At 43.1% G+C, this 15,229-nt stretch overlaps 1 protein-coding gene across 1 annotated transcript in view; it reads left to right on the top strand.

The window, feature by feature from the left end:
- Positions 1-15,229, top strand: part of ddx18 (DEAD (Asp-Glu-Ala-Asp) box polypeptide 18) — a 34,972-nt gene that overhangs the window by 7,221 nt on the left and 12,522 nt on the right. The window contains exons 5-8 of the mRNA XM_080199301.1: positions 9,477-9,577; positions 9,899-10,098; positions 13,235-13,349; positions 14,457-14,596. Coding sequence (XP_080055427.1) covers positions 9,477-9,577; positions 9,899-10,098; positions 13,235-13,349; positions 14,457-14,596 — 556 coding nt within the window. The remainder of the gene's footprint in view (positions 1-9,476; positions 9,578-9,898; positions 10,099-13,234; positions 13,350-14,456; positions 14,597-15,229) is intronic.

Genomic DNA, 15,229 nt, shown 5'->3' with positions numbered 1-15,229 from the left:
CCACATTCCCACCCTCTCCCCATAACCCTTAATCCCCTCTCTTATCAAAAACCCATCAACCCGCGTCTTAAAAATACTTAGCGAGGCAGCCTCCACCACCTCAACAGGCAGAGAATTCCAGAGATTCACCACCCTTTGAGTGAAGAAGTTCCTCCTCAACTCCATTCTAAACCGCCCCCCCTTTATCTTGAGGCTGTGCCCCCTAGTCCTACTGTCCTTTCTGAGCGGGAAGAGCCTCTCCACCTCTATCCTATCCATCCCATTCATCATCTTATACGTCTCAATGAGATCTCCCCTCATTCTTCTAAACTCTAACGAGTACAAGCCTAGTTTATTCAGCCTCTCCTCATAGCTCAACCCCCTCAACTCCGGCATCAGCCTAGTAAACCTCCTCTGCACTCCCTCCAAGGCCAAATATCCTTGCGTAAGTACGGCGACCAAAACTGCACACAGTACTCCAGCTGCGGTCTCACCAATGCCCTATACAGCCGCAGCAAGACCTCCCTACTTTTATATTCAATCCCCCTCGCTATGAAGGCCAGCATCCCATTCGCCTTCCTGACCACCTGCTGTACCTGCAAGCTGGGTTTTTGTGACTCATGCACAAGGACCCCGAGGTCCCTCTGCACTGTCGCCCGCTGCAGTTTTTCTCCACGTAAGTAATAATCCTTCCTACCATTATTCCTACCAAAGTGGACCACCTCGCACTTGCCAACATTAAATTCCATTTGCCAGTTCCTGGCCCATTCACCCAGCCTATCTAGATCCTTCTGCAGACTCTCCACACCCTCTGCGCAATTTGCCATTCCACCAATCTTGGTGTCATCAGCAAATTTCGACACCATACACTCGGTTCCCTCCTCCAGATCATCTATATAAATGGTAAATAGCTGAGGCCCCAGCACCGACCCCTGAGGCACTCCACTAGTCACCAACCGCCAATCCGAATAGCACCCATTGACCCCCACTCTCTGCCTCCTATTTGACAACCAGTCCTCTATCCACACTAACACCCTACCCCCAACTCCATGTCCCCTGACCTTCTGCAATAACCTCTTGTGAGGTACCTTGTCAAACGCCTTCTGAAAATCAAGAAAGACCACATCCACCGGCTCTCCTCTATCCACCGCCCTCGACACGTCCTCATAGAACTCCAGTAAATTTGTCAGGCACGACTTCCCCTTAACGAAACCGTGCTGCGTCTGCTCTATCAAGCAATTCCCCTCAAGATGCCTCGCTATTTCCTCCTTGATGACGGATTCTAACATTTTACCTACAACAGACGTTAAACTAACTGGCCTATAATTCCCTGCCTTTTGCCTGGCACCCTTCTTAAACAACGGCATAACATTAGCCGTTTTCCAGTCTTCCAGCACTTCCCCGGAATCCAGCGACGTCTGGAAAATAACCATCCAGGCATCCACTATCACCTCCGCCATTTCTTTCAGAACCCTTGGATGCATTCCATCCGGTCCTGGCGACTTGTCCCCTGTCCCAGACTGAATCAATCTTGAAATCTCAACAACCTGTTTGATTCTGAATTAAGTTTCCAACCCCACAATTCTCACCATCACAAAAACTATCTCCTTCACTTTCTACATATTCCCCTTCTCTGCTCTGCTTCATCTCTTCTGTTGAAAACTTTCATCCATATGTTTGTCACATCTGCCTTGATTATGTGCTACTGGCCTGCCTTCCTTCCACTGCCTCTAAGCTTCAGTTATCAAAACTTGGCTGCCTACACTTATCTCACAAAAAGATTTGCTTGCTCATCCCCACATTCACTGAACTACATTGGCTTCCAATCTTGCAGTGCATCAGTGTTAAAATTCTCATATTTGTACTTTTAAGCCACTTCATTGGCTTATCTCTGAAATCTCTGTAACCCTAAGCACCTTCTGCAAAACTGTTCCACTGACCTATTGTATTTGCCATCCTTTTTGCCCCAACCAATGGTGGCCAATATTCTGGACTTTTTTCAAACTCCTCAGCCTCTTGACCTCCCTACGCATATTTTAAGAGTCTTTTTAAAACCACCACTGAGCTTTTGCTCATCCTTGTCCAAATCTCCTTTGGCTTAGTGTCTATTCTTTGGTTCTGTGAAGCATTTTGGGGCATAATTTGCATTAAAAGTGCTCCATAAATAGAAACTAGAAACAGGAGAAGGCCATTTGGCCCTTCGAGCCTGTACCACCATTCATATTGATCATGGCTGATCTTCGCATTCAATATCCTGATTTTCCCCCCTGCTTCCTCCCATATCCCTTAATCCCTTAAACCCACGACCTATATCTGATTTCTTCTTGAAATTAGACAACGTTTTAGCCTCAACTATATTCTGTGGTAGCGAATTCCATTCATTCACCACTCTCTGGATGAAGAAATTTCTCCTCACCTTTGTTCTAAAACATTGACTCTTTATCCTCAAAGTATGACCCCTAATTCTGGACTCCCCCACCATTGGGAACATCCTTTCTGAATCTATTCTGTCCAATCCTGTTCAAATTTTATAACTTTCTATGAGATCTTCACACTATTTTAATCTCCAATGAATATAATCCTAACCAACTTAGTCTGTCCTCATATGACAAAGCTGCCATCCCAGCAATCAGCTTGGTAAACCTTCATTGTACTCACTCTACGGCAAGGACGTCCTTCCTCAGATAAGGACACCAAATCTGCACATAATGCACCAGGTGTGTGGCCTTACCAACACCCTATACAATTGCAGCAAAACATCCTTATGCCTATACTCAAATCTTCTCACTATGAAGGCCATTTGCCTTTTCACTGCCTGCTATACCTACATTCTTACTTTCAGTGACTGATGCTGAAGTTCTGAAGGATTCCAAGGTCTCATTGTGTATCCACCTCTTTCAATCTACAGCCATTCAAGTAATAATCTGTCTTCCCATTGTTGCTACCAAAGTAGATAACCTCACGATAATCCACATTATACTGCATCTGCCATGCAGATGCCCACACACTTAGCATGTCCAAATCGCACTGAAGCATCTCTGCATCCTTGTCACAGCTCACCCTCCCACCCAACTTTGTGTCATCTGCAAATTTGGAGATAATACATTCAGTTCCCTGTTGCAAATCATTAATATGTAATGTGAACAGTTAGGGTTATAGAAACATAGAAGATAGGAGCAGGAGGAGGCCATTTGGGCCTGTTCCGCCATTTATTATGATCATGGCTGATCATCCAACTCAATAGCCTGATCCCGTTTTTTTTCTCCATAACCTTTGACCCCATTCACCCAAAGTGCTTGCCGCCTCTTGAATACATTCGATGTTTTGGCATCGACAACTTTCTGTGGTAATGAATTCCACAGACTCACCACACTTTGGATGAAGAAATGTCTCCTCGTTTCCGTCCTAAATGGTCTACCCTGAATCCTCAGACTGTGACCCCTGGGCCTGGACTCCCCACCATTGAGAATATCCTCTCTGCATCTACTGTTTCTGGTCTTGTTAGAATTTTATAAGTCTCTATGAGATTCCCCGTCATTCGTCTGAACTCCAGCGAAAACAATCCTAACTTAGTCTCCTTATACATCAGTCCTGCCATCCCCGGAATCAGCCTGGTAAACCTTTGCTGTGTCCCTCAAGAGCAAAAACATCCTTCCTCAGAAAAGGAGACTGAACACAATACTCTAGGTGTGGCCTCACCAAGGCCCTGTATAATTGCAATAACGCATCGCTGCAGTGTACTCAACCTCCCACATTGAAGGCCAACATGCCATTTGCCACCTTTGCTGCCTGCTGCACCTGCATGCTTGCCTTCAGTGGCTGGTGCACAAGGACACCCAGGTCTTGCTGCACTCTCCCCGCTCCCAGTTTACAGCCATTCAGATAATAATCTGCCGCCTTGTTTTTGTTTTGGAAGTGAATAGCCTCGCGTTTGTCCAAATTGTATTGCACTTGCCATTGATTTGCCCACTCACCCAACCTGTCCAGATCATTTTGAAGGATCTCTGCATTCTTGTCACAGTTCACCCTCCCACCCAACTTGGTATCACTTGCAAACTTTGAGATGTTACATTTTGTTTCCTCATCCACATCGTTAATATGTACTGTGAATAGCTGGGGTCCCAGCACCGATCCCTGTGGCATCCCACTAGTTACAGCCTGCCAATCTGAAAAGCATCCATTAATTCCTATTCTTTGTTTCCTCTCTGCCAACCAGTTTTATAGCCTTCTTAATCCACTTGCCCCAATCCCATTCGCTTTCATCTTGTATGATAATCTCTTATGCGGGACTTTGTCAAATGCTTTCAGAAAGTCCAAATATACCACATTGACTGGCTCCCCCTTGTCAACTCTACTAGTTAAATCTTCAAAGAATTCCAAAAGACTTGTCAAGCATGATTTCCTTTTCATAAATACATGCTGATTGTGTGATCCTGCCAATGCTTTTTAAATGCTCTGTTATAAAGTCCTTGATAATGGATTTGAGAATTTTCCACACTATCAATTTTAAGCTTACTGATCTATAATTCCTTTATCCCTCTACCTCCCTTTTTGAATATTAGAGTAGCATTAGCTACCCTCCAACCTGCAGGGACTGTAGCAGAGTCTATAGAATCCTGGAGGATGACCACCCACTATTTCCAGAGGCACTTCCTTAAGTACTGTGGGATGTAGATGATCAGGTCCTGAGGATTGTCCCACCTTTTCCCAGCACCATTTCTCTACTAATATTGATCTCCCTCAGTTCTTCCCTCTCAATAAATCTGGCATTCTCCAACATTTGTGGCATCTGATTTGTGTCCACTTTTGTGAAGACAGAACCAAAGTACTTATTCAGTTGCTCGGCCATTTCTTTTTCCCCTATTATACATTCCCCCATTTCTGTCTGTATGGGACCTACGTTTGTCTTCAACTTATTTCTCTTCACGCATCTATAGAAACTCTTAGTGTTAGTCTTTACGTTCCCTGCAAGCTTACTTTCATACTGTATTTTCCCCTTGTTAATTAGTCCCTTGGTCCTTCTTTGCTGAATTCTAAACTGCTCCCAATCCTCCAAACTATTACTTTTCTTGGCTGATCTGTGTGTTTCTTCCTTGGATAGGATCTTCCAATTTCCTTTGTAAGCCATGGATTGGCCGTCTCACCCATTTTGCTTTTGAGCCGAACTGGAATAAACTGCTGCTGCAGTCCCCTCATGTGTTCCTTGAATGTTTGCCATTGCCTATCCACTGTCAACCCTTTAAGTAACTCTCCCCAGTCTATCAAGGCCAACTCATGCCTCATATCCTCATTGTTTCTTTTATTAAAATTCAGCACCCTGGAGAAACTATGAAGCTGGGCTAGCGCTTAATATAAAAAAGGATAGCAAGAGTTTTTATAAATATATAAAAAGGAAGAGGCTGGCTAGGGTGAACGTTGGTCCTTTAGAGGATGAGAAAGGGGACCTAGTGGTAGGGGATGGGGATATGGCTAAGGTATTGAATAACTTCTTTGTTTCTGTCTTCACGGAGGAGGACGTGAATAATTTGCCGGGTGTTAGCGATGGAAAGGTGGTAGGACTGGAGGGTCTTAATGACATTACCGTTACTAGAGAGGCGGTGCTCGACAGACTGGAGGGGCTGATTGTGGACAAGTCCCCAGGACCGGATGGGATGCATCCGAGGGTTCTGAAAGAAATGGCGGAGGTTATAGTGGATGCATTGGTGGTTACTTTCCAGACGTTGCTGGATTCCGGGGAAGTGCCGGAAGATTGGAAAACGGCTGATGTTACGCCGTTGTTTAAGAAGGGTGCCAGGCAAAAGGCAGGGAATTATAGGCCGGTTAGTTTAACGTCTGTGGTAGGTAAAATGTTAGAATCTGTCATTAAGGAGGAAATTGCGAGGCACCTTGAAGGCAATTGCTTGATAGAGCAGACACAGCACGGTTTCATTAAAGGGAAGTCGTGTCTGACAAATTTACTGGAGTTCTATGAGGATGTGTCTAGGGCGGTCGATAGAGGAGAGCCGGTGGATGTGGTCTTTCTGGATTTTCAGAAGGCGTTTGACAAAGTACCTCATAAGAGGTTATTGCAGAAGGTCAGGGGACTTGGAGTTGGGGGTAGGGTGTTAGCGTGGATAGAGGACTGGTTGTCAAATAGGAGGCAGAGAGTGGGGGTCAACGGGTGCTATTCGGATTGGCGGATGGTGACTAGTGGAGTGCCCCAGGGGTCGGTGCTGGGGCCTCAGCTTTTTACCATTTATATAGATGATCTGGAGGAGGGAACAAGTGTAGGGTGTCGAAATTTGCGGATGACACCAAGATTGGGGGAATGGCAAATTGTGCGGAGGGTGTGGAGAGTCTGCAGAAGGATCTAGATAGGCTGGGCGAATGGGCCAGGAGCTGGCAAATGGAATTTAATGTTGGCAAGTGTGAAGTGGTCCACTTTGGTAGGAAGAATGGTAGGAAGGACTATTACTTACGGGGCGAAAAACTGCAGCAGGCGACGGTGCAGAGGGACCTCGGGGTCCTTGTGCATGAGTCGCAAAAACCCAGCCTGCAGGTGCAGCAGGTGGTCAGGAAGGCGAATGGGATGCTGGCCTTCATAGCGAAGGGGATTGAATATAAAAGTAGGGAGGTCTTGCTGCAGCTGTATAGGGCATTGGTGAGGCCGCAGCTGGAGTACTGTGTGCAGTTTTGGGCGCCGCACCTGCGCAAAGATATTTTGGCCTTGGAGGGAGTGCAGAGGAGGTTTACTAGGCTGATACCGGAGTTGAGGGGGTTGAGCTATGAGGAGAGGCTGAATAAACTAGGCTTGTACTCGTTGGAGTTTAGAAGAATGAGGGGAGATCTCATTGAGACGTATAAGATGATGAATGGGATGGATAGGATAGAGGTGGAGAGACTCTTCCCGCTCAAAAAAGACAGTAGGACTAGGGGGCACAGCCTCAAGATAAAGGGGGGTGCGTTTTAGAACGGAGTTGAGGAGGAACTTCTTCACTCAAAGGGTGGTGAATCTCTGGAATTCTCTACCCATTGAAGTGGTGGAGGCTGCCTTGCTAAATATTTTCAAGAAGCGGGTTGATGGGTTTTTGATAAGAGAGCGGATTAAGGGTTATGGGGAGAGGGCGGGAAAGTGGAACTGAGCCACGACAGATCAGCCATGATCTTATTGAATGGCGGGGCAGGCTCGAAGGGCCAGATGGCCTACTCCTGCTCCTATTTCTTATGTTCTTAATCTCCGAATCAACCACTTTATTCCCCACCTTGATAAAAAATTCTATCATGTTATGGTTGCTCATTCCAAGGGATCTCGTACAGTTAGATTGGCAATGATTCCCGTCTCATTACACAGTACCTAGTCTAAGATGGCCTGCTCTGTAGTTGGTTCCTGCACATATTGGTCAAGAAAAACATCCCGTATATTCTCCAGGAATTCCTCCTTTATGGCATTGTGGCTAATTTGATTAATCTGTGTGCAGATTAAGATCACCCATGATCACCGATATTCTTTTATCACATGAATCTCTAATTTCATGTTTAATGCCATTCCCAACATTACCAGTGCAGTTTGGGGGTCAAACTAATGTTTTTTGCCCCTTGGTATTTCTCAACTCTATCCGTGTTGTCAGAGCTAATATCCTTTCTCACTATTGTGTTAATTTCCTCTTTAACCAGCAGTGCCACTCCACCACCTTTTCCTTTATACCTGCCCTTCCTAAATATTGAATACCCTAGGACGTTCAATTCCTACCTCGGTCACCCTGCAGCCATGTCTCCTTACCCATTATCTTACCCATTTACATCTATCTGCTTGATTAATTGATCCACTTCATTGCAAATGCTCTGCGCATTAAGGCACAGAGCCTTTAAGCTTGCCTTTTTAACATTGTTTGCCTTGTTCCCAACATTTTTCTCTGAAATCACTACTTTGAGACTCGATTTCTTAACTTTCTTCCCACCTCACTCTGTTCTGCTTTTAGGACCTCATCCTTTTTTTTTGTAAACCTATGTCGCTTGTACTGATATGTACCATGACCACTGGCTGTTCACCCCCTTCAGAATGTCCTGTACCCGCTCTGAGACAACCTTGTCCCTCGCACCAAGGAGGCAACATATCATCCTGGAATCTCATTTGTGGCCAGAGAAATACCTGTCTATTCCCTTTACAACTGAATCCCCTATAATTATTGCACTGGCACACCTTTACCCCTCTCCTCTGCAGCAGAACCATCTGTAGTACGAGTTTAGCTGCTGCAGCTTTCCTCAGAGAGGTCATTCCCCTCAGTGTCCAAAGTGGTACATCTGGCCACAGGAGATTCCTGCACTACTGCCTATCTCTCTTGCTCTGTCTGGTGGTTACCCATTCCCTTGCTGCCTGTGGTGTGAGCACCTCTCTATGCGTGCTATCCACGATACTCTCTGACTCACTGATGCTCCACAGTGTCTCCAGCCGCTACTCCAACTCTGAAACTTGAGCTTCCAGGAGCTGTAGCTGGAGACACTTCCTGTACATATACTGACCCAGGGGACTGGAACTGTCCCCAGCCTGCCACATGCAGCAAGAAGAGCAAACCACAGCTTGGAGCTCTCTTGTCATGTCTTATTCCTTTAAAGTAAACTTTTGAAAGATGTTTTGTTTCAGATTATATTCAATTTCCTAGGGCCCTTCTTTCCTGCTCCTCGTTATTACTGAATATAACCATTACAAACTATAAACCACAGAAATTACACAAAACCCTATTGTAGTGTACAACAACAACTAAAATGCAAAGAGGCAAAAAAAGCTTCCTACCAGTCACCAGCCAATCACTTACTTGCACAGCTCTATCACAGATCCCTGTGGAACCCTGTTAGTCACTGACTGTCAATCCGAAAAAGACCCATTTATGCCAACTCTTTGCTTCCTACCTGCTAACCAGCTTTCTGTCCATCTCAAGACATTACCTGCAATCCTGGGCGGCACGGTAGCACAGTGGTTAGCACTGCTGCTTCACAGCTCCTGGGCCCTGGGTTCAATTCCCGGCTTGGATCACTGTCTGTGTGGAGTCTGCATGTTCTCCCTGTATCTGCATGGGTTTCCTCCAGGTGCTCTGGTTTCATCTCACAGTCCAAAGATGTGCGGGTTAGGTTGATTGGCCATGCTAAAAATGCCCCTTAGCGTTGTGAGGGATTGGGTAGGGCCTGGGTGGGATTGTGGTCAGTGCAGACTCGATGGGCCTAATGGCCTCTTTCTGCACTGTAGGGTTTCTATGATTTCTAATCCCATTTTGCAAATGCAAAAGAAAACTTTTGAGAGAGTTATTACTTTTAAAAACATTTTTAATGTAAATGATATCCTTTCTTTGGAGCTGCCATCTTTGTTCACTGTATTTTGTTCATAAAAATCATTCCCTGTCAATGAATTTAAATTTGTAAGACATATTTTCCTGCATATAATGTAATTACTCAATGGAGGTGGTAATAAAAGTGTGATGGAAGCCAAAGCTATAAAATTAAATTCTCCTTTCTGTATCTTTTAGGGATATTTTGGCGGCTGCTAAGACAGGCAGTGGGAAAACCCTGGCCTTTCTCATTCCAGCCATTGAACTGATCTACAAACTTAAGTTCATGCCCAGAAACGGTAAACAAATGGCTCAAGTTGCAACTGTTTTAATTGATTGAGGCTGGATAGATGTCCATTCACTATTGGACACATTCCATTTTATTTATAATTTTAGTTTTATTCAAATTGAACGCTCTTTGGAACAATATGATCATGCATTTAGATAATAGCAAATAATGCTGTCAATAAAAACAAAATGCTGGAAGCGCTTATCAGTGGCCGGAATTGTCAGCAGGGAAGTTGTGAGTGTAGAGTAATTTTTCTTTCTGAAACAGAAATAAATAAATACATTGTTCATGCTATTATGGTCTGTAACTGAAAATAAACTTGTTCCTTCAGGAACAGGTGTCCTTGTTCTTTCACCAACTCGAGAATTAGCCATGCAAACCTTTGGTGTTCTGACAGAACTAATGGCACACCATGTTCATACTTATGGCTTACTTATGGGAGGCAGCAACAGAAGTGCGGAAGCCCAAAAATTGGCAAATGGAATCAATATCTTAGTAGCAACTCCAGGCAGACTGCTGGATCATTTGCAGGTATTGTGCATTTCTCACTTGAATCCTCCAATAACATATATTAGCAATAATTTGCATTCAGATAAGTACCCTTCATAACTTCAGGACTTCACAAAACACATTGCAGTCATTATATACATTTTTATTGCACTATAAAGTGCAGTAGTGGGAATCGGCAAATCTGTTTTATTGATGTTGGTTGACAGGTAACTTAGTGAAGACACTCACCTCCTCTTTAGTTGTGTCATGAAATCTTTATGACCACCTAAGCAGAAGATAAGGCCATGATCTAATGTTTCATCCAACAGGACAGCGTTTTCTCAGCCCTGCTTCAACATGTCAGTCTAGATTATGCGCTCAAGATCCTTGAATGGGGCTAGAACCCGCAACCTTCTAAATTAAATGTGGGTGTAAACCACTGATTAAAACTGGTACTTAAAAAGTACAGTCCAACATTTTACCTACGCTTTGTACCCAAATACTCGTATATGCTTTTATGCACAAGTTTTTTTTTCTGCTGGAGATATTGCCTCTTAATGTATGAGAGTTCCACAGATGTCTAAATATAAAATGGTGGAGAAACAACAGTTAAATTATGAGGGTAGATTATAAAACCTTAGTTTGTATACCCTGGAATTTAAATGGTTAAGGTTATTTGGTTGGAAGCTTTCAAGAAATTAACAAGAACAGAAAAGATAGATAGAAATTATTTCTGCTGGTCGAGAAATCTATATTTTAAGTTTAAAAATTTGAACCAGATATTTTGAGAGTGAACTTGTGAACCACCTTTTCACACAAGGTGGTGAAAGTTTTGAATTCTTTTCCATAAACAGCAATTGATGGTAGGTGACTTAGTAGAACGTAGAAAACTACAGCACAAACAGGCCCTTTGGCCCACAAGTTGTGCTGATCATATCCCTACTTACTAGGCATATCTATAACCCTAAATCCCATGTACTCATCCAGAAGTCTCTTAAAAGCCCCCAACAAATTTGCCTCCACCACCACTGACAGCAACCGATTCCACACACCTACCACCCTCTTGAGTGAAAAGCTTACCCCTGACATCTCCTCTGTACCTACTCCCCAGCACCTTATACCTGTGTCCTCTTGTAGCGACCATTTCAGCCCTGGGAAATAGCCTCTGAGAATCCACCTGTTCTATACCCCTCAACATCTTAAACCTCTATCAGGTCACCTCTTATCCTTCATCTCTCCAGGGAGAAAAGACCTTGCTCCCCCAACCTATCCTCATAAGGCATGCCACCCAATCCAGGCAACATCCTTGTAAATCTCCTCTGCACCCTTTCAATAGCTTCCACATCTTTCTTGTAATGAGGCGATCAGAACTGCACACACAAGCAGGGTCTGACTAGGGTCTTATAAAGCTGCAGCATTATCTCCCGACTCCTAAACTCAATCCCTCGATTAATGAAGGCTAGTACACCATACGCTTTTTTGACCACGTCCTCCACCTGCGAGGCCGATTTAAGAGTCCTACGGACCCGGACCCCAAGGTCCTTCTGATCCTCTACACTGCTAAGAGTCTTGCCCTTGATATTGTACTCCTTCATCCCATTGGACCTGCCAAAATGGACCGCTACACATTTATCTGGGTTGAGGTCCATCTGCCATTTCTTCGCCCAGTCTTGTGTCCTGTCTATGTCACGCTTCAACTTCTGACATCCCTCCAGGCTATCCACAACACCATCAACCTTTGTGTCGTCGGCAAACTTACCAACCCATCCCTCCACTTCCTCATCCAGGTCATTTATGAAAATTACAAACAGCAAGGCTCCCAGAACAGATCCCTGGGGCACTCCATTGGTGACTGACCTCCATGCAGAAAAAGACACATCCACAACCACTCTCTGCCTTCTGCAGGCAAGCCAGTTCTGGATCCACAAGGCAACAGCCCCTTGGTTCCTATGCCCTCTTTCTCAATAAGTCTTGCATGGGGGACCTTTTAAATGTAAAATTTGTTACTAAACGTTGTCAAAAGGGCAAAGACAAGTATGTGAAGTTGGGTTGCAGAGTGGCTGTGAACTCGTTGAATGACAGGCTCAAAGAATTAAAAATATCCTGTTCCTGTGGTCATCTGTCCTTCTTGTGTAACTTATTGTCAAATTTTGTTTTATACCACCCATGCAACCCTTTGCTGTATTAAAGGCACTGTAGCAGTGCAGGTTGTTGGCTCACTATTGGAATTATTTTGGGCTTGAGAAATATTGAGGCTATTCGAACCCAATAATCTCATGATTTTGGATTTGGCCTACAATTCAATAGTACACAGTTATGATTTTGTGAAGTATTAATAACATGGCAGGTTGATTATTTAAACTGCTCATTTGAGTGTTTCCAACAAGTACTTGTGGGTTTTTGTTGAGCATCAAATTGGTCTGCGTGGTACCTTTTATGGACATGGTTTGTTGAGATTGAAATGCTGAGGGGAATACGCTGATCTGGGAATAAAGTGTACGCTCTCCATTTTGAACCATGTTAAATTCATATCACTGTGATCTCCCTTTTTAGAGTATTGCAATTAGCAGGGGTTCTTGAGATAAGAATTTAGGGTCTAAGCTTGAGCTTTTAATAGGCAGTATTGTACCATTTTTAATCTAAGTGTTGGGTGGGCATGGAACTGGGAGCGTTCCAGATCTGTCTTTTGCGTGTGTTTTTAGGCACCCCGCCCAGATATTTCATCCCCATGTTTCGGCGGGGGGGGGTTGCAATACTTTAGACTTATTGTCCTTGTGCGTGTTTTTGTATCATGGTCTATTCCTGCTCCTAAGTCCTATATTCCCTAAAACTCCTTTCTGGTGATTGTTTTACTTGGCTGTTTCCTCTGGGTTGGGAACATTTGCCTAGATCCGGATCTTACTATCTAAATGTTTTCAGATCACAATTCCGTTTTTGGTGAGCGGAATGTTTCTTCTCAACCTCACACCATACATAATGAACATCATACATAATAGTGTTTGCCTTTTTTTTAATCAGCCTAATTTTTGTATATGTGCACAAGTGCCTAATCATGTGTATTTTTTAAAAATTCATAAAGGATGGGAAAAGCTATTCGGAAAATTGGGATTGTGTGCAAATCACTTGGACATCTCGAAACTAAGTGTATGATCTTATTTTGCTAATCTTCCCTTGGCAGAACACACCAGGATTTATGTTCAAGAACCTGCAGTGTCTGGTAATAGATGAAGCAGACCGCATCCTAGAAGTGGGATTTGAAGAGGAGTTGAAACAGATAATCAGACTTCTACCAAGTGTGTTAATGCAGTCATTTTATTCTTACTTTACAGGAAAGATGAGTGCAATGTACTAAAATCGTCATCTTCAGCATGGTAACTTTTTTCCAAGATCCCAGAAACACGAGGCAATAAATGTTTTCCATTTCAAATTGATTTTCACCACTCAGGATAAATTAAAAGTTGGTCATTCACAGTTTCATTTGCAATTTTAGACAGATTGTTTGTGTAGCTTCAGATCATTTGCAATCACATCAAAATGATTTACCATCACATTAGCATCAAGCTGGTTCATTATGAAAATCCCTAATCTGTTTAAGCAAAAATAAGTTAACTTGTTTATATTATTGAATATTTAAAAAAAAGAAATATGTAGCCATGTACTTAGCTGCTTTCCCTTTTGAATATGCTGCACAAATTAGCAGTCTTTAAATTTGGTGTGGTAGTTGGCTGCTTCCTTAAAAATGGTGGTGAGTTATACTTTAGCCTGGAGCTTTAGTGCCTGTGCTTTTAAGTTAATTGTGTAGATTTTTTCCTGTCAGGGTCTGTTTCATTGGATCTTGCCTGAATATTCACTGTATTTGCTATTTTCTTCATTGCCTTGTTCCTATTCGCTTGATGCTGAATGCAAACAGCCTGCACAAGCTGTATTCAAACCAAGTTTGTCTCCACTTTCAACTGACATTGCGACATGTATTTACTAGCTGGAGTCCCCAGAAGAAACAAAGTTTCATCTCCATCTCTTCCCAAGTTTGTAGAGGTTTTGTTTCCCATTTGCTGCTATTTGCTTTCATGGCCTACAAGAGTTACGGCAAACTGAGGTTGGAAGTACACTACAGAGGAAAAGAAATGGAGTGATAAAGAGACACTAGTATCAGGACTTTTTTCCCCAATCCTCCCCTTAATTTATGGATACACTTCATAAACTGTCTTTCAAAGTTCTTTAACTCTGGCCTTCATTAATGTTTTTCGGGTATGAAAAGTTGGTTCTCTTGGTTGACGGGCAGCAAAATACGCCTCAATTTTTGCTAATTTTAGCAATTGAGAAAAATAATTCACTAGAAAGTGGAGCTATTTCAAACCAAAGGAAGTTAATCCTAAGTAGCTTGTATATAACCTTTACAGGGCGGCGGCAGACAATGCTTTTCTCTGCTACACAAACTCGTAAAGTGGAAGATTTAGCTAAAATCTCACTGAAGAAAGAGCCTCTGTACGTTGGAGTTGATGATGATAAAGAAACTGCAACTGTAGATGGCCTTGAGCAGGTGAGATGAGTGCCTGTTATTCAGATTTTTGCTTGCATTTGCATTATCGATCAAATAAATACACAAGTGATTCAGAAATTGCTGGGGTTACGTTTAACGTATTACAAATAGTTCAAAATGCGTTGTTTTTCAAAGATCCTTTTTTTCTTGTCAGAATGGTTGAAAATGGTGAGCAGTTTTGTCACAGAAAAATACTTGGGACTGTGATCCCACAGCACTATACAATTTTAGTTTTGTGATCTTCTGAAAAGAGATTGATTAGCTGTTTAGGAAATTGTTCATACAAACTGTGTATGATCCCACTTTATCTCTGTGAAGCTAATTCTCTGCTTTTGATTATTGCCCATAATCTCGTTGTGTACTCTGTCTTCAGAGACCAACTATGCACTTGCTCTTTGGAACTTCTCTTCAATACCTTTTGCCTTGCTACTTCTTTCCCTTCCTGTGAAAGCCCTCTATAACTGTCTAAAAAGTCGATTTCTTTCATGATATGCTTCAACCACCACGTCACATTTTCCAAGGCAAGTGAAGTCATTGCAACAGTTGTCCATTTGTGTGTCCACAGACCATTAGTCAGAGCTAGAAAATCATAAGAACTAGGAGTGTAACACCCGTCCCATAAGCCTGCTCCAC

Source organism: Carcharhinus amblyrhynchos, chromosome 11 (genome assembly GCF_965287045.1).
Source record: "Carcharhinus amblyrhynchos chromosome 11, sCarAmb.v2.hapA, whole genome shotgun sequence".
NCBI classification, from domain to species: domain Eukaryota; kingdom Metazoa; phylum Chordata; class Chondrichthyes; order Carcharhiniformes; family Carcharhinidae; genus Carcharhinus; species Carcharhinus amblyrhynchos.
This window is presented reverse-complemented; position numbering and strand designations above follow the sequence as displayed.